At 34.1% G+C, this 22,412-nt stretch overlaps 5 protein-coding genes and 1 non-coding gene across 8 annotated transcripts; 2 read left to right on the top strand and 4 right to left on the bottom strand.

Annotated features, from left to right (window-relative positions):
* Positions 1–27: 27 nt before the first annotated feature.
* On the bottom strand, positions 28–3,203 carry LOC149738878 (ras-related protein Rab-2). Its single transcript, XM_089875502.1, has 8 exons — positions 3,042–3,203; positions 2,838–2,909; positions 2,683–2,750; positions 2,460–2,542; positions 2,204–2,296; positions 1,964–2,075; positions 1,226–1,294; positions 28–982 (listed from the first exon to the last, which is right to left on the bottom strand). The coding sequence occupies exons 1-8, from the start codon at positions 3,085–3,087 to the stop codon at positions 884–886; spliced, it is 642 nt and encodes a 213-aa protein (XP_089731628.1). The 5' UTR covers positions 3,088–3,203; the 3' UTR covers positions 28–883.
* A 662-nt stretch (positions 3,204–3,865) lies between these two features.
* LOC149738877 (dnaJ homolog subfamily A member 1-like) lies at positions 3,866–7,479 on the top strand. Its single transcript, XM_089875487.1, has 8 exons — positions 3,866–4,086; positions 4,183–4,339; positions 4,844–5,076; positions 5,252–5,378; positions 5,555–5,669; positions 5,928–6,043; positions 6,221–6,440; positions 6,661–7,479. Exons 1-8 carry the CDS (start codon positions 3,946–3,948, stop codon positions 6,761–6,763), a joined length of 1,212 nt encoding a protein of 403 aa, XP_089731613.1. The 5' UTR covers positions 3,866–3,945; the 3' UTR covers positions 6,764–7,479.
* A 452-nt stretch (positions 7,480–7,931) lies between these two features.
* On the top strand, positions 7,932–21,135 carry LOC149738873 (RING finger and SPRY domain-containing protein 1-like). Of its 2 annotated transcripts, XM_089875470.1 has the most exons (17): positions 7,948–8,089; positions 8,399–8,556; positions 9,285–9,429; positions 9,585–9,637; positions 10,129–10,241; positions 10,591–10,691; positions 11,010–11,194; positions 11,600–11,731; positions 12,342–12,457; positions 12,719–12,862; positions 13,116–13,330; positions 13,694–13,849; positions 13,926–14,030; positions 19,458–19,572; positions 19,970–20,078; positions 20,662–20,772; positions 20,846–21,135. In XM_089875470.1, the coding sequence occupies exons 2-17, from the start codon at positions 8,415–8,417 to the stop codon at positions 20,872–20,874; spliced, it is 1,971 nt and encodes a 656-aa protein (XP_089731596.1). In that variant the 5' UTR covers positions 7,948–8,089; positions 8,399–8,414; the 3' UTR covers positions 20,875–21,135. The 2 variants fall into 2 exon arrangements, with proteins under 2 accessions (XP_089731597.1, XP_089731596.1); XM_089875471.1 differs by lacking the exons at positions 19,458–19,572; positions 19,970–20,078; positions 20,662–20,772; positions 20,846–21,135 and adding an exon at positions 14,383–15,507 and having other exon boundaries at positions 7,932–8,089.
* LOC149738876 (small nucleolar RNA SNORD61) lies at positions 14,213–14,278 on the bottom strand. The gene has a single exon (XR_016384801.1). It is a non-coding gene; the product is annotated as a small nucleolar RNA SNORD61 (small nucleolar RNA).
* LOC149738875 (putative oligoribonuclease) lies at positions 15,073–16,342 on the bottom strand. 2 transcript variants are annotated; one of them, XM_089875505.1, is made up of 6 exons: positions 16,164–16,342; positions 15,762–15,845; positions 15,625–15,702; positions 15,483–15,563; positions 15,291–15,430; positions 15,073–15,219 (listed from the first exon to the last, which is right to left on the bottom strand). In XM_089875505.1, exons 1-6 carry the CDS (start codon positions 16,281–16,283, stop codon positions 15,105–15,107), a joined length of 618 nt encoding a protein of 205 aa, XP_089731631.1. In that variant the 5' UTR covers positions 16,284–16,342; the 3' UTR covers positions 15,073–15,104. The 2 variants fall into 2 exon arrangements, with proteins under 2 accessions (XP_089731631.1, XP_089731630.1); XM_089875504.1 differs by having other exon boundaries at positions 16,140–16,283.
* On the bottom strand, positions 16,283–19,130 carry LOC149738874 (nuclear cap-binding protein subunit 1-A-like). The gene has a single exon (XM_089875467.1). The coding sequence runs from the start codon at positions 19,011–19,013 to the stop codon at positions 16,605–16,607; it is 2,409 nt and encodes an 802-aa protein (XP_089731593.1). The 5' UTR covers positions 19,014–19,130; the 3' UTR covers positions 16,283–16,604.
* Positions 21,136–22,412: the final 1,277 nt, after the last annotated feature.

The following is a 22,412-nucleotide window of genomic DNA, read 5'->3' as shown; positions in this document are numbered from 1 at the left end:
TTCTTAGCAGAAGTACCAAGTTATCAATGAACATCAAAACATTTTATTAAGACTGCTCTGAAGCACCCACGAAGAAAGTATTTTACAAATGGGTGACGAAGTAATGGGCACACGAATCATATTTTGAAATCTGGTTAGTTACAAAATTTACTTGTTGTTTGTAGTCCTAAATGGTCATGAAAAATGGCAATAATAGTTAATATCCAAATTAAGTTTATATACTGTTATCTTTCGAAAATAAGACATTCGTTGATAATGGCACTTTCATAACCACAATACAAGGTTTACTGGGTACAACAATTGGACAAAATAGTGTCTAAAACATACAATAAATATTCGGAAATCTATGAGACAACAATAACGCCGCTATGTACACATGTCAAAAAAGCATGTCAGTACACAGTTTCTATCAAATGTGTACAAAACGATTACTTATTAGAACCAGCAATGTTTTGCGAACCAAGCTTTAAATGTCTGATATTTTGGTTAAGATTTTTGTTTTGTTTAACTGAAAATATAGTGCTGAAATTATTACACCAAATAATCAAATTAGAATGTACATATTGGTCACAAAGTGCAATCTACATTTTCCATCTATCTAAGAGATCTACAACTAAATTGGTCACATCTTTGATTTACATTGTGGCACAGAAAGTCAACTTTAACAAAAAAGTTGCATCACTTCAAAGAGTTGCATGGGTGAATGAGCACAGCATAGGAACTTAAAAATTGCTGTGAAGAAGATTTTATGAGTAAGAAAGGAATTGCACATACCAGAAAACATGGTTTTTCTGCACAACCATGGACCGCATAATATAAGCATAATAATGGTGTGTACCAGCGTCTTTCAGCACCCATATCAGTAGCTTGCATTGAATAATAATTAGCAGCATCCACCTCCATCAGAAGACTGTCGCGGTCGATTACTTCCGCTACCCCCTGATGCAGGTGAATGTTGAGGTCCAAGTTTTATGCCGTTTGCCTGGATTAAAATACCAATACTTAGAATATTAACTTCAACAGTTACTCTTGTACCACCAATAAATGATATTTTAAACATAACAGACACTGTATACAAGAGTCATTAATTAACATAGTAAAAAGATGGGAAATAGAAAAATGGAGGTCGCTTATAAATTTTTATGAGTGTTAACTGAACAGAATAAAGGTAACATGTTTTTATAAACATTGTACAATAGTAACCATAACCTAAATATGATCCAACCTCATTGTTAATGTCAAAGACTCCCTCTTGTATTTTTTCATAGATTTCCTTTGCTGTGTTGATGAAAGCCTAAAATAAGAAGCAACAAAAAATCAATACAGAAATCACTGAGGACTAAAATAATGCAGGCTTAAAAAAAGCAATAATGGAACTGATCAATAAAAATTACTAGAAAATAGGCCTGCTTAAATAATATAATAAAAACAAGATAAAATAGAACTAAACCAATTAGATGTGTATGATATGTAGAAAAATGGCGTGTTCATTGAAGGGCAAGCATATTGCTCACAGCTAAGATTAGTGCAGGATAATACATAATTAATGGGATGGTAAGTGGACATATGGCACCAGACACTGATGAATAGTAATCAAAATGTATTATCCACAATTAACAAGAATCAGGGCACTGTTGTTGTCTTACACACATTATAAAGCATCTTAAACAGATTTGTATTTTCTCTTCTACCATATTCAAAAGAAACACAAAAAATGTATTACCAAAGTCCAAAATATGAAACGTATTGAACAATTTTTATAGGAAACTGTCCACTCAAATCTATTTGAACAGCTTGGCCACTTAACATGATAGGCTACATTGTAAGTTGTAAAAAAATTCTTCCTTTTTACTTATTTGAACTCATTAAACGGGGTTAACAGGTACTTAGAGAAGCATGTTATAGTGAGAAAATATAGGTTATAAAAAGTTCAATTTAAATCAAAAATGTCAGTCATACTTACTTCTTCAACATTTGCAGCTGTTTTAGCAGAGGTCTCCATGAATATAAGCCCATGTTCTCGTGCAAATGCTTCACCCTCCTCCTTTTTTACCTCTCTTCTTGCTTCCAAATCACTACATAGTAAATACAGTGTTGTTACACTTTAATATTCTGATTTCTGACCATTGCCTTTAATTACAAAGGGAGCAATATTACTCAGTAAATGTTCTTTAGAGTGGCAGATATTCATTTCACAATTTACCTTTTGTTACCAATCAGCATGATGACCATGTTTGAGGAAGAATGTTGTCTTGCATCCTCCAACCAAGTTGTGAGGTGGTTGAATGTATCTCTCCTATAGAAGTCCCAACATTTAAACATACTTGTATACTGGTATATTAACTTAAGTTTAATTTCTTAAGAAATGAATTAAATTTTAACAGTAAAAAGGCAAGTTTTTTTGAAACGTCTACATAAATTGTTTTGGGGAGGTCGATATAAATGAACAGATTTTTCACCGAGTAATATCATAAACAAGTAGAGCTCCGGCTGCTCCTCTGTAATATGATCGTGTGATTGAACGGAATGATTCTTGTCCAGCCTGCAAGTAAACATAAAAAAGCTTTGTTAAAAAAAAACTTATGTAAGTCTGATATAGATGTTATTCGTGTCAAAACCAACTAAGTTACTCATGATACGGTCAACCTAGTAGTAACCACATGTTGTTTCGAAGTTTCATACCGTATCCCATATCTGTAACTTTATTTGTCTCCCATCAATTGTTATCATTCTTGCACCAAACTCAACACCTAGAAAGATTGAATATTGGTTATTGGAATGGATTTTTCACGAAGTGGGTTACATCTTACATGGACAATAAAATTGATGTTACATACCTATAGTTAAATCGTGAACTGGTTGAAATCTTTTGTCGGTAAACTGAAGTAGCAGACATGATTTACCGACACCTGAAACAACGTAAATAATAGTTAACACACACTTGGGATATTTATGCAAGCCCAAAACAACGTACGTATATCTTTGTATATGTCCTCCTAGTAAATAAAAATACGTTTATTATATAAAAACAAACAGCTTACCAGTATCACCGATGATGATGTATTTAAATAGGTAAGCATACGACATCGCAAATAATTACAAAAATCTGAAATTTAATTAAATTTAACTGCTAAAAGTCTGCAAAATAAAACATATCGATGTCCGTGCTGCCGTAATCAGTATTGAGCGCCACATTTTATGACGTCGGGCCGACCAAACATAAGCAATTTAGACGTGTGACTATTTCTTTATTACGTCAGAGCATTATGATCATAACCTAACGCCCAAAGGAACATAGAAATCCTATATTAGTTTCATTTTTTGACTCGCGATTACTGCACTTTATATTGGAATTTGTTCGAACAAATATGTTTGTAAAATGATTTTTTTGTTTTATTTGTTGTTATGTACTTCTACCAAGTTTTTATCGTCCTATTTGCGCTTCACTTTTCTGAACATGTATTAACTTTTGTTTGAAATGTCGGCCACGTCTTCAAATAAGTTCTCTATACTTTGCAAATTACATACTTAAAAGTTGTAGTTTATATATTGTTCAAAAACAAGAGGTAAAGTAAATGAATTGTTTTTCAATACACAAGCAAACAGTAAGCGAAAGCTCCCCGATTCTGAATGCTTACTCTTTAGCGCTCCATTTCAAGACTTTTCTGGCATGGTTAACGCCGCGGACATTTTCAGTTACGTTTGGTTTCTTTGTTAGTCGGTTGTGTGTCTATCTGTCAGTATTAAATTTATGTAGGTTAATTAATTTGGGCTATTAGTTTTAGCTGCGTTATTAACAGCCGTTAATCACATAAGTTTACCGTCTTTTTTAACTTACGTATGAATTTATGTATTTTCATTACTAAACTGTGTAACTTGCTATTTAGCAGGTAATTTGTAAAATTTGTTCAATAACCATTTTTTTTAAACTTAAAAAACCTGAAAATGGTGAAAGAAACCAAGTTATATGATGTTCTGGGTGTATCTTCATCAGCCTCAGATCCGGAACTAAAAAAGGCTTATCGTAAACAAGCAATCAAATTTCACCCAGATAAAAATCCAGATAATCCAGCTGCATCAGAAAAGGTTTGACTTTCATACATCTAACTGAGTTATAAAAATAAAAAAAACAATTTTTCCTGTTTTAGTGCCGTTTTTAAAATTTTTTTTTTATTTTTACAGTTTAAAGAAATCTCCTATGCGTACGAAGTTTTATCCGACCCTAAAAAACGTCGAATTTATGATGAAGGCGGTGATCAAGCACTTAAAGAGGGAAGTGGCGGAGGTGGAGGATTCCATTCGGCACATGATCTTTTTGACATGTTTTTTGGTGGCGGAGGTAAATTGAATCAATTTTATTTTGCCATATCATTTATAAGCGACAAAATCAACATTCTTTTTACCTAATTATTTACAGCCATAGGGAAAACTTTCAAAGAATCAAAATTATTTGTAGAGAAAATCAAGTTTGCTTGTCCAGTATATACATTTTAGTATGATCACTTTTTTTTAGATACCCTTTGCTATAGCGTGCAATATATTACAGTAATGGCAAGCGGATTTGCTTTTGGTCCTTTTTTACCGGTGCTGTGAAAAATGTGACGTTTAGATTTGGTTTGCCACATCCCTTAATCGAACAATTCCTAACAGATTGGGGACTACCCTTAAAGATTGTTGAACTTAATTTTATGCTATATTGTCAAAATACCAATACCTTTTTTATCTTAATGGTTTTTTAAAGATTTTTTTAATTTTAAATATATATATATTTATATATAACGATGTAACATGTAGTAGTGTGCATTTTGTATGTATGACTGTTTTCTATAACCTAACTTTTCAGGATCAAGAAGCCGTCAGCCAACTAAAGGCAAAGATGTTGTTCATCAACTTCGTGTATCACTCGAAGATATGTACAATGGAGCCACAAAACGACTTTCTCTTCAGAAAAATGTTATTTGTGATAAATGCAATGGACGTGGGGGTAAAGAAGGGGCAGTAAGCAAGTGTATGACTTGCAGGGGGAATGGTATCCAAGTGAGAATTCAACAAATTGGACCAGGAATGATGCAGCAGGTATGTTACTTTGTTTATTTGAAAGGTCTTCTGTGTAATGGTTCTTTAAAAATGAAAATGTAAAAAGCCTGTTCTGTAATGGTTCACTGTATTGTTAAGAGGGATATTTGCTACTTATCCTTCACAAATGTTATGGATTATGTCGAATATCCTGTCAGCTGTGTTTAATTCCTAGATTCAGTCCACATGCCGTGACTGTGATGGAAAGGGAGAAAGGATTAACGCCAAGGATCGCTGCAAGACTTGTCACGGAAAGAAAGTTGTGAAACAAAATAAAATTTTGGAAGTTCATGTTGATAAGGGTGAGAGTTTAACAGCTGGCTAGTATGAGCTAATTAGCTGTTACAGGAAAAAAATACAATTGTGTTTTGAACTTCACTTTACACTAGGCCATTGCTGTTTAGTGTTTACACTGGGTACAAGCAATTTTAAGCAACCTATTATGTTTATTTTAAATTGACCTTGTTTTATGTTTCAGGTATGAATGAAGGTCAAAAGGTTGTCTTTCATGGTGAAGGAGACCAAGAACCTGGACTTGAAGCAGGGGATGTGGTTATTGTTCTCGTCGAAAAAGAGCATCCCACTTTACACAGGTTATTACGATGCATTCAATTACAGCTAAAATTCACCTTGTTTTAATTATCACCTAGTTTTTTATTGTTTTTATAAAATTCTAAATACAAACTCTTGAGCCTAAAATGTGTTTTGTAATCCGGTAGTTTTAATTATCACCAAGCTTTTTATATTTTTTAAAAAAATCTAAACTCAAACTCTTAAGCCTAAAATGTGTGTGTTATCTGGGAGATTTTTTTACTTAACTGTTTTGAGGTCTTATTGTTTTTTAAATGCAGAGAAAATGAGGATTTGTTGATGAAGATGGACATCAACATCAGTGAAGCGTTGTGTGGATTCTCACGAGTGATTAGAACATTAGATGGCAGAGATATTGTTGTCACCTCTCTTCCTGGTATGAATGTTTGTGTTTTAATATTATTAATGTTTACATTAGGTTATAGATGACTGAATACAACCTTTGTAATATGCGACACATTAATTGGCAGTTTAAAAGTTTAACTCTTAAATTAACTTTCCTAAACTTTACATTCTCCACATCCTCTTTTAAGACATAACACTCTCTTTCCAGGTGAAGTGATAAAGTATGCGGACATTAAATGTGTACATGGAGAAGGCATGCCAATATATCGAGATCCGTTCCAGAAAGGTCGTTTGATCATTCAGTTCAAAGTGAATTTCCCAGAGAACAATTGGATCACTCCTGATAGTATTAAAAAATTGGAAAAACTTCTTCCAAGTAAGGAAGAAGTAATCATCACCGATGATATGGAAGAAGTCAGTTTGCAAGAGTAAGTTTTTAAACCACTTGTGTATTTTGCTTAAACGGGTACAAGCTTAAACCATGCCTGTAATGGTACATATTTAGCATTTTACAGAAAGGTGTCAGAAAAAATTATTGCTTTACCGGGGTTTTGTTTACAAGTGAAACTATCCACTCCATCGGTGCGGATACCACCATAATGTATATCTGTATAGCAAATTAAACACTCTAACACCATTTACCTTTAGATGCGATCCTAACCATCGATCCAAATCATCTGGAAGAAACGCTTATGACGAAGATGATGAGGATGGTCCTCACGGAAGAGGGATGCAGTGCCAAACTCACTAAAATAAAAACATCTATGTCCCGTTGGTCTTGGTTCTGTCACTCAATTTACATGTACCTGGTTCTTTCACTGGTGTAATTATATGGTTGGACATTTTAGTTCCCAGCTGTGCAAAAATTCCAAGTTCTTTGTCAGAAATTCTATCTTATAAATTAGCAGTTCCATGAAGGTCTAAATCTCCCACAACCTCACTATTGTGCTAGAGTGTCAGCATTAACTATTTGTTTTTGAGTTCGATAAAAAATGTATATACCTGGGCTTTAAATGTTAAAAAAATATTTAACTTATGACTTCTGATTAAATTGTAGGCAATTTTTTTTTGTATATAAAAACCATTGCACGCTTACACGAAAGTAGTGTTTGGTTTAAAAATGCGAATTTTTAACGGATTCATTCTCCCTTGTGCACCTCTTGTTTTGTGTTTTTCACATTACTCACTTTTCCTGTTTGAACCAACCAATTTCTACTGATACCTTTATGGAACAGCTGGCTCATTTTAGTATCAAATATAAATTGAGGAGTGCGAATGTACGATATTGTTTTAATGTGCACACTGGTTTTAATTGTAGTCCTGCCTAGCCAGTATTGGCTATGTGTAAATGTCACATCCAAGTTCTCATTAGTTAATTTTGTTTCTGCATTTCAAATTACCTTAATATTATGCTGATACCCTTTTGAGATATTGTGTTGTGACCAAACATCAAAACTAAAATTATGATTGTTGTGTTTTGCACTCCAGGAAGTTTCTATATTTACAGCTGTAAGACTAGCTAAAGCAGTTAAAGTAATATTGACCCTAATTGTAGTTTCTTGGGGGTGCAAACCTACACCAACTCATTAGTATATGTGTTTTAATGATAGGATAAGCGTGTGTCTTTGAGATTTAGTTTATTTTAGGGTTTGGTGTAGAGACTTTATATATGATATTTTTAAAAATTCAGTTTCTGGACTACGTTGAAGTTCTAACTGTTCTGTTTTACCTAATAATTCTATGGTTTACGTTATTAAGTGTAGGTAAAGCCTAAAGCATGTTCACATGTGGCAAAACGACTTGTAAGTGGTGTTTATAGCAATATTATCTAAATAAATAAATTTAATAATGATATTGCATACTTAACATATTGTGTTGCGATAATAACTTGAGGTAAACTTTGACAATTCTAAATGCACGCTGTTGACAAGTAATCTCCGCTAGAGCGCGGTGTGTATTCCTTAAAAGGATTTTCCCTCCAGACTTCTTTCTTTGTCCAAAAGTGACGCAATTAAAGTGAGCGCTATATTATTGTGATGTCATGATTGGTAGTGTGATGACAACTACGTGAGCGGCGGTAAGCTTTTTCATTCAATTCTCGCAAATGCTAACTTAAAACGAAATGTGCAGTCACAAGTTTAGTTCAGAAATGAAACGGTTGCAGGTCCAACGAAGTGTATACAACATAGAATAGCCATAGTAAAGAGGTTATAGACCGCTTTATATATAATCTTGAAGTATACGTATAAATGTTCTATTGGCTTCGTGGTTACGTTCAAAGCTTATTACATATACTGTAGCCTCTATGTAGTTTAAATTCGGCTACAGTTCATCTCTTATTAATGTTTAATCCTGTTTTTGAACAGTGTTCTTCTATATTTTGCAGAGGTATGTTATAAAATATGGGGAATTGTTATCGTAAGCAGCGAACACCTCTTCAACGGTTGGGAACAAGGCCAACAGAACTAGATGATGAAGATGGACCTTACATGCTGGTCATCAATAACAATAATGGGGCCACTGGTACTTCAAATAATCCATCTCGTAAGTTAGTTTTTGAAAGTGAACCATATTTGTTGAGTAGTAATAAACTTAAAGTAGTAATAAACTTAAATAAACTAATTTGATACATGTTCAAAACAATTGGTTATTTTTCTGCCAATTTTCTTTTCTATGTTCGTACTTACCGATAAAAATAATATGTTCTGTAATATCTTTGGTTTGAGTACAACGCAATAATTACCTGCATCCATAGACCAAGGTTTTATATTATGCTGCTTTTTACGTATACTAAGCTATTACATATATGGGTTAGTCCTAGGGGTTACACACAGAAAATTACTTGTTCAAAGCCAGTGATTCTTAACTTAGAACCAACGGCCCCAAGACTCTTAAAACCTTTTTATAGCCCGTAAGTTTAACTCATAACCACTAACGCTAAAAATTTTTAGAAGTTGGTCTTACTGTATCTGATTCCTAGTTCCTATTGCTTTTCCACCTCAACCATATATAACCTTAGTATTAGGTTGTTTATTTTTTGTTAAACATGACTTGTCAGGTTTGGATACTGTTTTGAAAGTTTTATATTTTTTTTATTATGTTGTTTTGACTTTATATAAAACAGTCCTATAGTTTTATTCCTAAGCTGTAAAATTGGCTACCATGTTGCTGCAAAAATCAATAACAAACAAGGTCAATAATAACAAAGTAGTTTTGTATAATCCGACATGTACGCGTGTTATGTTAATTGAATATGAAAATTTAATTTTCAGATTCCCGTTGGGATAATTTGAGAAATCGAGCATCAAGAAGAAACCGAGATACTCAGCCTACTTGGTCTTTATGTCGATTAACAGATGAAGAGCTTGATAAACATGTTATTGACACTTTAAGCACGCTACGAAATTCAGCTGAGAAGTAGGTGTACTGAATGCAGTGGATGGTTGCTTGTAAAAACGAATATTTTATCAAGTGTTGTTGTTTATTGTTTTGGCATTAAGATATGTTATCCTATAACTTGGATCTTCTTTTCTCAATATTTTACATTAATATTTATATGTTTACCTTTTCAGTGGCACTACTCTAATATTACGAATGCGAATGTTCAGATTTTGGGCAAATGGAGGTAAGGTATTGTTTTTTTTTGTTTCTAAGTTGGTGCACATCAAATATGAGTTGTATTGCTTTAATAACCGTTACTGTTACAGTAGCCACAGACTAAGTTTGAACTGTATTCATAACTAAATTGAATTTGCCAAGTTCATCTTGCTTTTCAATGTCTTAAAAATGTGTGTATAACTTTATATATTCACATGAGTAGGCTTATTACTAATGTAGTTGCTAGGTGCATGAAAAGTAACCACTAGATTACTTTTCTTATGATGCATCATAACTAAGTGTATTACACTCCTTAATGTAGTTAGCCAGAAAATGATTCAGATTATTTTCTTACATGCTGTCTAAATATAGTATTTGCAACGTAACACTCTATATTGCTACCAGTGATTTTCCCTTACCTAATATTCATTAAAACATGTTACTGTTATTTTCCAATTACTATTTTAACAGGTAAAAATTAAAAATCTGGGAATTTATAATATTAGCATATCATTACAGAGACTGGTTGGAACATGGTTCTTTTATCTCTTATTAGAGCTGTGCCTTTGGATAATGCATTGGGTCCATCTGCAATCACTCTCTTCATTGATCATTGCCCTTTGCCTACAAAGGTAAGTCTACTGTACTTCGTACTTTGGACTAACTTAAGTTAACCAAGGGTTTGCATATATCTGTTGATCATACATTTTAAACAATGCTTTCTGTACATTTTTTTGATCACAGAGTGTTAAGGACTGTCATTTTGGTATAATGTCGTAGGTCTCATGACTCCCATTTCTTAGTTAGTGTGATCGAATGTAGAAGTAAAATTATGTTACACATATATAATATGTTATTTTCCATGTATAATATATGTTTATTTTTAAAAGGGTTGGTTTCTAGCCACCCTGGTTCCCTTTTTTTGGTTTCATTTGTAAGCTAGTTTTTATTATTTTAACCATTTCTTTTGTTTTATAATAGCAAGGTGTTATGAAATTGGTCAACGATTTGAATTTGTCGTGGGAAAAAGCTGCAGATGAATTCATGCATGGGCGCAACACAGATAAATGTGCACGTCACAGGTTAACTTAAAATATTAAAGATTTTGTGGGAAATACATGGTTACTTTAGGTGTAACATTAAAGGTGGCGGTTACTCTAGCTTTTGGAACAAGGGGAATATTATGTTTTAGCACTGCAATTTTAGGATTATAATAGCTTTAACTCAGCAGCTATAGTATAATTCATTTGCCCTATTAATCGAAGGGGATCTCTATGTTTAACAATTATTAGTGTAACTGCATTTTTAGCAATGTCACCCTAGACATTATTAAAGTATTGTATGGTCATTATCATTTCTTTAATAATAATGCTTGTGGAATTACAAACTTTTTTCTTTAGAAATGTATGTGCAGTCCTGGGACATCTAGCTGAAAGTTTGGCAGGTCCATTAAGTGCCACCATACTTACACAAAACACACTTGAATACTTTATGTGTGGATTGGAACAAACAATTAATGGTGTACATATTCCAGTGGTCAATATTTTGTACTCTCTTATTGCCCTGGAAAAGTTTGCACAAACAGGTATTGTTTTTGCCTCAATTTTTTATGTATTTAGTGTTTTAATTTTTTTTGTAAAACTTTTATACGGGGCTTTTAATATATATTAAGACATTGTTTAGTTTTTCAACATTAAAGCACCATACTTTTATGAGCTTTCAGTTTTAAGCCAGGATCTAGTGATTTTAAAATTGTACAATTTTTGTAACGAAATGACATACTATCTGCATTAAAACATACAGCTTCTAAACTGTTTTAACCCATTTTTTCTACCTTTCTATTTTCCCTAATTGGGCATTTTAAAAATATGTATACCTGTACTTTAAAAACTCTTACACTTATAAGTATATTAACCAGTATTTTTTTATTTAAGCATTGTCTCTTCACATAATTAGATATATTATCAAATATCAACACTTTATTTTCCAGGCACTAACAAGGACAAAATTAATGCCACTGAAATCAGAGCTAAGTTAATGGCACTTGAAGATTGGACGGAATCTTCAGATTACAAGAAGTGCCAGGTTGGATTCTCAGCTCGCTGGTTACTTGACAATGCTTGTAAGTGCATCTATGATTTGTATTGTGATTGTTGTTTGACTTGTTTACCTTGTGATGCGTGGGCACGAATTGTGTCACATATAATTTACACACTGTGTTCTAATATTGGATTTTAAGAAAAGAGCATTGATCAACATTACACAGTAACTATTGATAGCTGCTTCCTGCTTTGTAATGCCTGAATAACAATAAATGGAATGCGCTAGCCACTGGTGCCAACTGCCCAACTTACATAAACATGGACTGCATTACTTCAAGTTCAAGGATGGGTTAACAACCATAGGCGAGTGGTTAACGATAGGCTGATACTTATAGGCGATTCCGATAGCGCTTCAACTCCAAGTTTTTAAAACCTGACGCCTGGTTAGCTATAGCAACTTCATAAAATTTTAATAAATTCAAATGGTGCTGTTTTATGTTATTATTGTTATTTTATTTGCGACTTTTTACCCTTAAACACTGCAACCATTAATTATAATTTTAAAAGGGGAATTTTGGTTTGGTTTTTTAAAATAATGTACGTAAAAGGTTAGGTTAATGGAAATTCTCCATTTTATTGCTAGTACATGTACCTCATTGTTAATCAAATTTACGTATTTGTTACTTATAGTTATCGTCGAAGGGCGCCCATTGTCGTATGAGTCTGTCTCACTGAACAACATAAATGCCATGCTAAACCACAATGACGTCAGTGAATATCTTAAATTATCAGCAGATGGCTTAGAGGTAAAATTGTAGGCCAGACTTTATTTCATGTATAGAATAATACTTCCGATATGTTAGTATAAACACTGTTGTAAGAGCAATTATCACTTCCATGGTTTATGTCATGAACGAGCATGTCTGCAATATACCTTTTGTTTGTCTTAACGCCATAAATAATATTTATGTAAGGACTGTATATCTTGGTTTATTCTTGCAACTGTGTTTAGCGAATCATTCTTGAAGGTATAACTGTAAGGAATTGATGACGTTTTGAATTGACAGGCTCGTTCAGATGCTTCCTCGTTTGAGTCCGTTCGTTGTACATACTGTGTAAATTCTGGTGTCTGGTATTATGAGGTTACCATCATAACACCTGGTGTTATGCAGATTGGCTGGGCAACAAAGAAAAGCAAATTTTTCAACTACGTAAGACATTTTTCAAAATTTAATTTAGTGTTTAAAGCAAAACAACATTTTGTGTTGTCTTTTTTTTGTTAGTTCCTAATAAAATCATCACTGATATATAATTCTCTTTTTAATTGGGTTTTGATATATATCAACACAAATGGTTTTCTGTGTTTTTGATATATTTCGGCACAGATACTTGCTCACATATTTGATATATATTTTGGCACAGATAATTGTTCACATCTCAATATTGTTAATATGATACACACAGGATGGGTATGGCATAGGAGATGATGAATACAGCTGTGCCTATGATGGCTGCCGGCAACTATATTGGCACCAAGCACAAAGTAGACGACATATCCATCCTGCATGGAGAGAGGGTGACATACTGGGTTTGTTGCTTGACCTTGAAAAAAACCAAGTGATATTTTATCTTAATGGAGACCCACTGCCTTCAGAAGGTGGTATCTTCAATCATGCAAAGTAAGTTACATCAAGATATATTTATTGCATGGTAACGGATTTGTAGTAAACAGTCCAAATAGTCTAATTGGTTCAATAAAAGCTTGTTATTCTTGTTATTACCATTATTTTTATTATCAACCATGCTTTTTACCAATAATTAACGTCGTTAATATTAAGATGTCATATGTCAACTGCTCAGCCTGCGTTAAGCCGCTTATTTTTTTATATCGTCAGAATTAGGTTTATTCCATATTTGAACACCCATTTTTCAATACAACTAGGGTATAGGTCTTTAAAAATAATTCTTGCGACGCCTTTAAATCAAACCTGCTGTCAATACAACATTTAATAAATTTAAACTGGAACATTTTTTTTCTATAGGGAGGGTTTTTTCGCTGCCGCCAGTTTTATGTCACACCAACAGTGCATTTTTAACTTTGGTGCAAAACCTTTCAAATTTCCACCTCTTGATCGTGAATATTCGTGCTTTAACGACCATGCTACCCTCACTGCTGAAGAGAAACTCATATTGCCAAAGTAAGGTTTTATAATTTATGTAGGAATTTAACTGCTTATTTATTTTTGCTGTTACTAATATCTTTTAAACTTTTAGACACAAAAAACTGGAGTTGATAAAGTTAAGTGAATTTAGGGCTGACCAGTGTGACCTATGCTGTGATTTGAAAGCCAACACCACTATACTGCCATGTAAACACAGGTATGTTCTACAAAATAAATTCATTTTATTATAGTTTATTTCTAGAAATGAGGTCTATCACCATTTTGCAAAATTCGTAGTTAAAGTCCAGCAGCTCAATTATGAAGGACATAGGAGTAAAATTGACTTTAGGGAAATAACAGTTCTCCAGTTTAACTAGAAGTTATACAGTAGAGTAAACTAAGCTCAGCACTTCTTAGAGGAATTTTCTCATCAAGAATTCAGATGAGTAAGAAAGTCATCACAGCTTAGTAGCAGTAGAAGTGTGGATGAAATATATACATTATAAAATAAATCTTGTGTTTGTGGTGCTTTGCTCCATTTTTAAAAGTGCTTGTTTTTTTATACTTAGTGGAATATGCAGTAGATGTGTAGAGATTGTGGATTGCTGTCCATTCTGTCGTTCTGAGATTACGGGAACTATCATTGAAGACACCAATTCTAATTCATATACTTCACAAGCTTGTACTTCAAAAAGTTCACATTGCAATGAAAAATGTTGAATGCAAGCTGAATTTTTAATCAAAAGAGTATCAGTTTCTGCATTGGTTTAAATCTCCTTATCACTTGCACTTGATTCTCTTATTTTCTATTTCATGTTTACAACTTTTTTTACTGCGGTTGGTAGCGCTCAGTTAAAAAAACAAGATATTTTTAATAATGGCCATTTGGAGACCCTATTCTACATTAACTGTTTTACACTGCCAATGATTTAAAACAGAAATTTTCATTTTAGATAGACCATACAAGCAAAACTAACTGTGCAGAGGTCCTTTACAAGTAGCATGTTAATTGTATTTCTTATTCTTTCTTGCTGTGCAACAGCACTGTTTTAAGTATCGCATTTTTCTTCTGGTATGTTACATTTCTACTTAAACTTTCTAGTTTCTACTTTTTGTACAAATCACTTGCTGGGACAGGCATACACATAAACCATGTAGAATTTAACAAAAAAATGATTGTATAAAAAGAACCAAGTTGGAACTTGTGTTAACAAAATGAAACTTAAAGCCTACACTCTTCAAATTACAACCTTGAAAGGTAAACACAAAAGAGTTTTTCATTTTTTGAATATCATACGAACAAGGTTTTTCTGTAAAATTTAAGTTCAGCAATGCTTTCTAGTATATCTTCCAAAGCCCGGTGACTTGACCCTTTTGGTGGCGGTAGAACGTTAGGATACCATCTCCTGTAAGTTACATGTATTAGTGCTTCTTATTTTGGAAAGATTCAGATATTTAATAAGGTTTGTCCACTAACTTGGATAATTCTTTGATGGAACTAACATCTACTATTCGGTAATGCAAATGGTCCATAAACCTAGGCATGTAGTGGTCCAAGAAACGCTTGTCTGCATGAATGGTGTTACCAGCCAGTGGACATACTTTGTATGGAGCGTGCTGAAAATACAGTTTTGAGTATTGTTAGCATCATAATACAAAGACACTTTACCTTTTGAATAAACTTGAGCATTATATCTTCTGCTTGTGTGAGAGTTATCATACTTTTTCGAACAGATTCAGTAAGACCGGACTGTTGATAAAATGGAATTAAAAATTTTTCAGAACAGAATTTGAGTAAAAGAGAACCTCACCCTTCCATGCTGCTCGATGCACCATTCGTTCATATTATTCAAAACTTCATCCGACTGATGAATTACAAGATCTTCTTCCTGATCAAACACAGAAATATATCAAAGATTTCATAAAACTTAATAATTCATTCTCCAACCTGTGCTATCACATTCAGGTTGCCATCAGTTACTAAACAAGCCATTTCTAAAATGTGATCCTTGTTCACATCCAGTCCAGTCATCTGTGACAGAAATTGTAAACAAGGTTATGCAAGACTGAATAATTCAGTTCAATAGACTGTTCTTTGTAATTTTTGGCCAGATTACAATGTTTGTAATTTTTTATTACATTTATAGTCATTTCCTATGAATATTGGGTATGTATCCAATACAGTCTTCATCAAAATATTTAGTATTTTCTTGAACTAAACTTATTTATCCTTACATGGCAGAAAACGACAGTTGGTATTTTATACACCATGTGCCTGCTACATGTAACTTAGTTAGTGATTATTTGTTTTTAAATCCTTTGTTACTTGTTTATATTTAATTAAGTTAACCTCCAAATCCACCCAGACCATCCTGTTTCTTGCATCATCTCCTGCCATTGCAAAGTTACAGACAATCCTTACTAGATTGCTAGTTGATAGTGTCAGTAATGTCCTACAACATTGGATCATTTGACTATAGAATTGGAAAAGGAGTTAAAAATATGAGCTACAAAAACTGCATGACAGCATTTGTCTTGTTGTATGGCTTAACATTTTGTTTGTATTTACAGCACTGATAGAACAATCACATCATAATGATTAATCTAAAAGCAGAACTGAAAAGCAGGAAGTTTGAAATCGATTTCACTTTAGAAATAAATTTACAAGGAGAAATAAACATTTCACGAAATATTTTGTGCAGGCTGAACTACATGGCATGAAGACAGGTGACATATACAAAAGAAGTTAACTAAATAATTGAAATCAATGTTTCTTCAATTTTCAGCATTTTCAATTTACAACGCTTGCAAACTGCTTGAACACAGATAGAATCCTGGTGTCAAGATCCATTGTAAATAGAAGATTCTCCATGGTGGCCATGTACTTCTTTACTGTATCTTTGTGCAGAAGAAATATTTCTTGCAATCTTTGGATTGTGTTTCTGTACCAAGGACTATTGAAGGCTGTCTTGTTGCTCTCACATCTGACAAGATGGTCGCTTAAAATCATAATAAATCTTTGGAAGATAATTAGGAAGAGCTTCTTCTGCTCCCCATTCGCTGCATCAAGTTGATCCTGCATCCGCTGAAGATCAGTTTGGTTTGGAGCAAATATGTTGTATGTCCTCATAATGTCATCTTCTTCATCCTCAGACTTCTTCTCTGATATTTGGGACTTCCCTCTCATTTCTGTAAGTTCCACCTCTAACTTCTGCACATGTTTGTTCATTTTACGAATTGTTGAATGCATGATTTCCCACACGTACAATCTTGTGAAGTCGTCGGCCATTTTGGGAGAAAATAACCACTTGGCAACTGAAGCGCAATCCACAATCTGCATTCTGATCATTTTATCCACCAGTACCAACATCATTTGTGGATGATTCTTCCATACATCTTTGGTGATGGACAGTATAGCAATTTTCCCCTCCTCTCCATCTCCAGCCCACTTCAATACTTTATGGAATTTGTAAAGAGCACTGAATGAATGGCTGAATGATTTTTGGGCAAGAAAGAGCAAAGATTGAAGAAAAACTTCCAACCGAGGTAAACAGAATGTGGTTCCATCAGTGCTGGCTTCTTCTTGGTGGATTTCTTCCAGTATAATTATAAGCTCATCATCTTTGCATTTAGTTTTAATAGCTGTTATAACTCTTTGTGAGGCAGTGTAAGCCGCACGCTCTTCTTGTGATAAATTCAGCCCACTTTTAAAATCATACTTGAATGATATTTTTGGCTCATTATAAAGCAGTGGGGCAAACTCTGGTGGTACTGAATCACTAATTCTCTTATAGTAAGCTAATCTCATGCACTTTTCCAAAACCTCTTTAACAAACTTTGCTTTTGGACTTGCAGGATCACAGGACAGACAGTCGTTCCAGTCCTCCCATGTCCAACGGAATTGGAAATTGCTCAGGTGCTGAGAAAACCAATTTACAAAACGATCAACACATGTGATATTCATGGTGTCTAATCTTTCATAGATCATGTCAGATGCAATTGCTAGAACCTGTGGCATCATACTTGGCTGTAGCTTGCACAATTCAATGAAAACAGCAGCATACATTACAAGTGGGTATGGAGACTCTGGTAGCCTGAAAATATCCCCCATCAAACATTCTACAATCATGTGGTTAAGTGGAACTTTGTCTCTTCCTGGATACCCGAGCAGTCTTGATGCGCATTCTTTCTTATCACAGTTAAAGGTGCGAACAATGCTTCTTAACTGTTCTTCAATCAACCATCTTTCAATTGCATGGTTACCAGGAATCAATGGACCTTCAGGGCAATCTGTGTAATCAAACATTCTGAAGATAACTTGTGGTATTGGATACACTGAGCCTTCAGCAATGTGGGGAGGCACAACAAAATCAGGCAGGTCATGTTGCAGTGCATTTGCCAATACTGGAAATGCTCTGTAAGGACGAATGATTACATCTTCAATCCATCCATCATCCCGAAGTTTGCAAACTTGAGCAAAGAGGCAATCAAGATATTCTTCTTGTGGGTGAGGATCATCTGTTGACCACACGCGCAGAAACTCTCTATGGCTTTTATCTCTGTGGATGATGTACATTCGAATGTTTTCGAATATTGTTGAAACCTCAATCGAATGCTTTTCAGACAGTGCCGAGCCCACCCAAGGCAAAGATGCAAGCACTGCATAAACATACCAATCTTTTCGACTTTGTAAACTATCCTGGCGAGTAATTGATATGAAGCTGTTGAACAATGTGATTAATGATGATGGTGTCACTACGTTGCAATTTACCAAATCACTCAGAAACTGGATCATAAACTGAGCAAATTTAAATTGGTTTGTGGAAATAAGACGCTTCAATTCACGGAGCATCATTTCTACAAACTCCCCACCACAGTTATAGTTTCTAACATTTAACAAACCAACCAGGGTTGTGTAGATTGTGCATTTTTCTGGCAGTTGATAGGAGCACAAAACAAGAATTTGTAATATTTGCGACTTAAAATTTGGCAAATCAGCTTCAAGTACAGTAGCCAAACCTTCGAGGTTACTTTCCAAGGAAGATGAACTTTTTTCTCCCACTCTACAAATCAGGGACTCCAATCTTCTTTCTATTTCTTCTGAAGATTCAGTAACTTTCCTCCTTTTTTGGAAAGAACCTTTGCTTTCGTCATCCGATGACCCAGGCTCCCGTTGCAAAGCTCTTCTTCTTCCCGACATGATTGAATTAGCGGCAGTGGTTGGTTTAGTTTATCACAGATTCACATACAAGCAGTATACGTGTCGTTTTTTTCTGCATAATGTAGAAATACAATTAGAAATACCCTGACATATTTGGTAAAGAATTTTAAATAATATACTGTCGGAAAACAGGCCTTACACAACTCAAGATGACCTATGTGTAAAAACGTGTTGGTATATATTTATTATAGTACATATTTGATTTAATATCTACGCAATCTATACGTATTTCATAATAAACATGTCAGAAACGTTATCGTTAACATTTGAATAGGCATGCTGTGTCGTAACATGAATCAGCAAATTTTATTTGGGGTTCAGAAACGTTTTTCTTTAGGAATTATTTTATTAAATTAAAGTAGGGTAATTAATTTATTTTCTCCTAGATTAAATTAAAATATTTGTTTTTCTTATGTGCTAAAGAACAAATATTTGTGTGAAAAAGTTACATCCGGGAATCGACGCAACCAATGTGTTCGGGAGAAAATCGCTGAGTAATCCTTTTCCCAATTGTCGCTTGAATACAGCAGCCATGCCGGTAAGTTTTCTGTATAAACTTTGATTTTAGAGACTTATTAACGTAATAAATTGCATATTTGCTATTATTATTTCTTAAAAATATTAAAACCTATGTTTACACTGCGTCATTTTATTAAAAAATGCAGATTTATTGTAAATTGAGGTCTTCCCAACATCGTAAATAAACGTTCTATTTTAAAAAGTTGTATTTCTGATTAGCTCTTACTACTGTTTCAACACAAAGATACAAACCTTATTTACACATTGGAAAGGTATTTCGTAATAAAATACTGGTATAAAAACTAGATATATTGTAACAATAAGTCAACTTGATTTAAACACATACCTTATGTAAACACTTGTTAAGAACAACTAATAAAGGATGTCAATCTGACAAAAGTTCATTTATTTTGTAGTTGGCAATTGATATATTACATCCTTCCCCCGAAGAAGAAAAGAGGAGACACAAGAAGAAGCGACTTGTACAATCTCCTAATTCATATTTTATGGACGTTAAATGCCCAGGTATATATTCCTAAAGTACCTGTATGTTACAGCATAAAAATCCAGTCTGCAGAATATTGCAGTTTTTGACATAATCTCACAGAAGCAATGTTTAGTGGGTGCATTTTCAAGTCATGTAAAGAAATCATGGACTTGATTCTTTTTGTTTGATAGAGGGCAGTTGACCATACCAGTTGAACAACAACTTTGGTCAGATACCTCAAATGTTTTTTGTGCCTCGGTTAAGGCTTATTCGTTTTGTGAGCTTTGGTAAAAAACATTACGTGGTTGCAAAATTTTGAAAGGTATTTTAACCACAAACGGTTAGCGACAACGTCCAAATTAGTGGGAAATGTGACAATATATTGTTAATTAAACTGGTATGGTCATAGTATGTTGGAGATGTTTCGGATCAAAATAATTGAAATTCCTGCAACCCCGAGACCTACTAAATACCAAAAAGTTTTAACAAAAACCTATGCAGTACAATGGTGCAATTGTACTGCATAGTTAATTACATTCAGCTTACAGAGCTTTTTCTTCTGTACTTTGTATGACTGTAAGTAATTGATGCAAAAACTAACAAATTTTGTTTCCTTTACAGGTTGTTATAAGATCACAACTGTTTTTAGTCACGCACAAACTGTTGTTTTGTGTGTTGGATGCTCAACTGTACTGTGCCAACCAACTGGTGGAAGGGCAAGGCTGACAGAGGGTATGCATCTTCATGTTCCTGAAATATCTCATATTTAATTAATATTATTACTAATGGGTATTTTTATTACCAGGTTGCTCTTTCCGAAGAAAGCAACACTAAACCTCTAAAAACCAGCCTTCAACTTCTTCCTTTATGATGTCACATTACGGCCCTATCATCCTACCATTGTAAATAACTCTCGGGACCAACAAGAAGCCAACCGTAACAGAAATATGGTTTCCAAATTTCCCGAGATGAAGTAGTAAAGCTACCGATATGATTAATCTCCTTGCCCTGTTTCGTGGGTTTAACATGGTGTGTTTGCTATAGTGGCGTAATTTATCAACTTACAGAATAAAGGTTGAAATTGACGGCAAACAATGTGTATTATTTTTTATGAATTGATGCTGTTTGTTTACCTTTTGTTGAGGAATTCAAGGGTATCCTACCTTATTCACCTGATGAACACTTTAGTCTAAAAGTAAACCAAAGTTAATGGAGACCGTTAGTCTAAACAAGCAGCTAATGCAAGTTTTGGTTGGTGATAGTTCTGTACTTGTTTAGCTATAAAAATAGCCGCTGAGTTAGTGTAAGTCTAAACAAGTAGCTAATGTAAGTTGGTTGGTGATAGTTCTGTATTTGTCTGGCCATAAAACATGGCCGCTGAGTTAGTGTGATTACTGTAGGTGTAACATATGTTGCCAAGGATACTCGAGCTCAGTGGCAGCAAGAAATAGCATTTAGGTTGGAACCCTGTTAAAGTGACCGAAATCACTGCTACGTCCTACTACATCTTCATTAAAATTTTTGTTTTTTTAAATTATTTTAACATGCACTTGTTGCATCGTGTGGGTATTTTGATATCTTGGGTCTAGGACCTAGCAGTTTGGTTGACTACTTGAATGAATACAGTTGAAAAATCTATTTTGTCAGAAAAAATGTGCAACAGTCTTTTATGTATTACGTTGTAAATATAGGCTTACATCAGAGTATACTGTTTACACTCTTCTAGTATAAATATGGATAAAATGAATGTAACTTATTTTATTCTTGCGTGCGCGGAAAACGACAGTAGTTATAACACAGGCGTTTATACCTGCTTAATTACGATTCACAATGTACGCCTCTTTCTGAATAATTGTTATTAGGGGGGAGCTTCCTATTTTATGTGTGGCTGATAGTTTGAACTTCCCATTACTGACCACTGGGTTGCAGCGCTTGCCCACAACGGTAGCAGCGACGAGCCTTGAACCCATTACCTCTAACTTAGAGCCAGAAGCGCTAACCAACTGTGCTACGGCACCGAAGTTGTTATACGGGTCTGCTAGAGTCCGTAATATTCAGCTTTCATCACCACGGCGACATATTTTACTTGGAATCCCAACGGCAATTTATCCTGGGATTTGTGGGATTGCAACATAATACCGAAGAGTATTAAATCTAAGTTTCATTCATTTAAATCTGATTTTTTAAAATAACTTGCAATACGCTTTGGAGTTTGGACGGTTGGTATACGACAGCACTTTCTGCTGCGGTAGGGAATAATGGCGCGACATCTGCCCTATGCCGTGGTTGATTTCACAGACTGTACTCCACCTCCACCGCGGCTTGCTGATCTTCAAATTGTATTCTAATTGATACGGAAATACACGACCGAG

The sequence above is a fragment of the Ciona robusta genome, chromosome 3 (assembly GCF_009617815.1).
Source record: "Ciona robusta chromosome 3, ASM961781v2".
NCBI lineage: Eukaryota > Metazoa > Chordata > Ascidiacea > Phlebobranchia > Cionidae > Ciona > Ciona robusta.
This window is presented reverse-complemented; position numbering and strand designations above follow the sequence as displayed.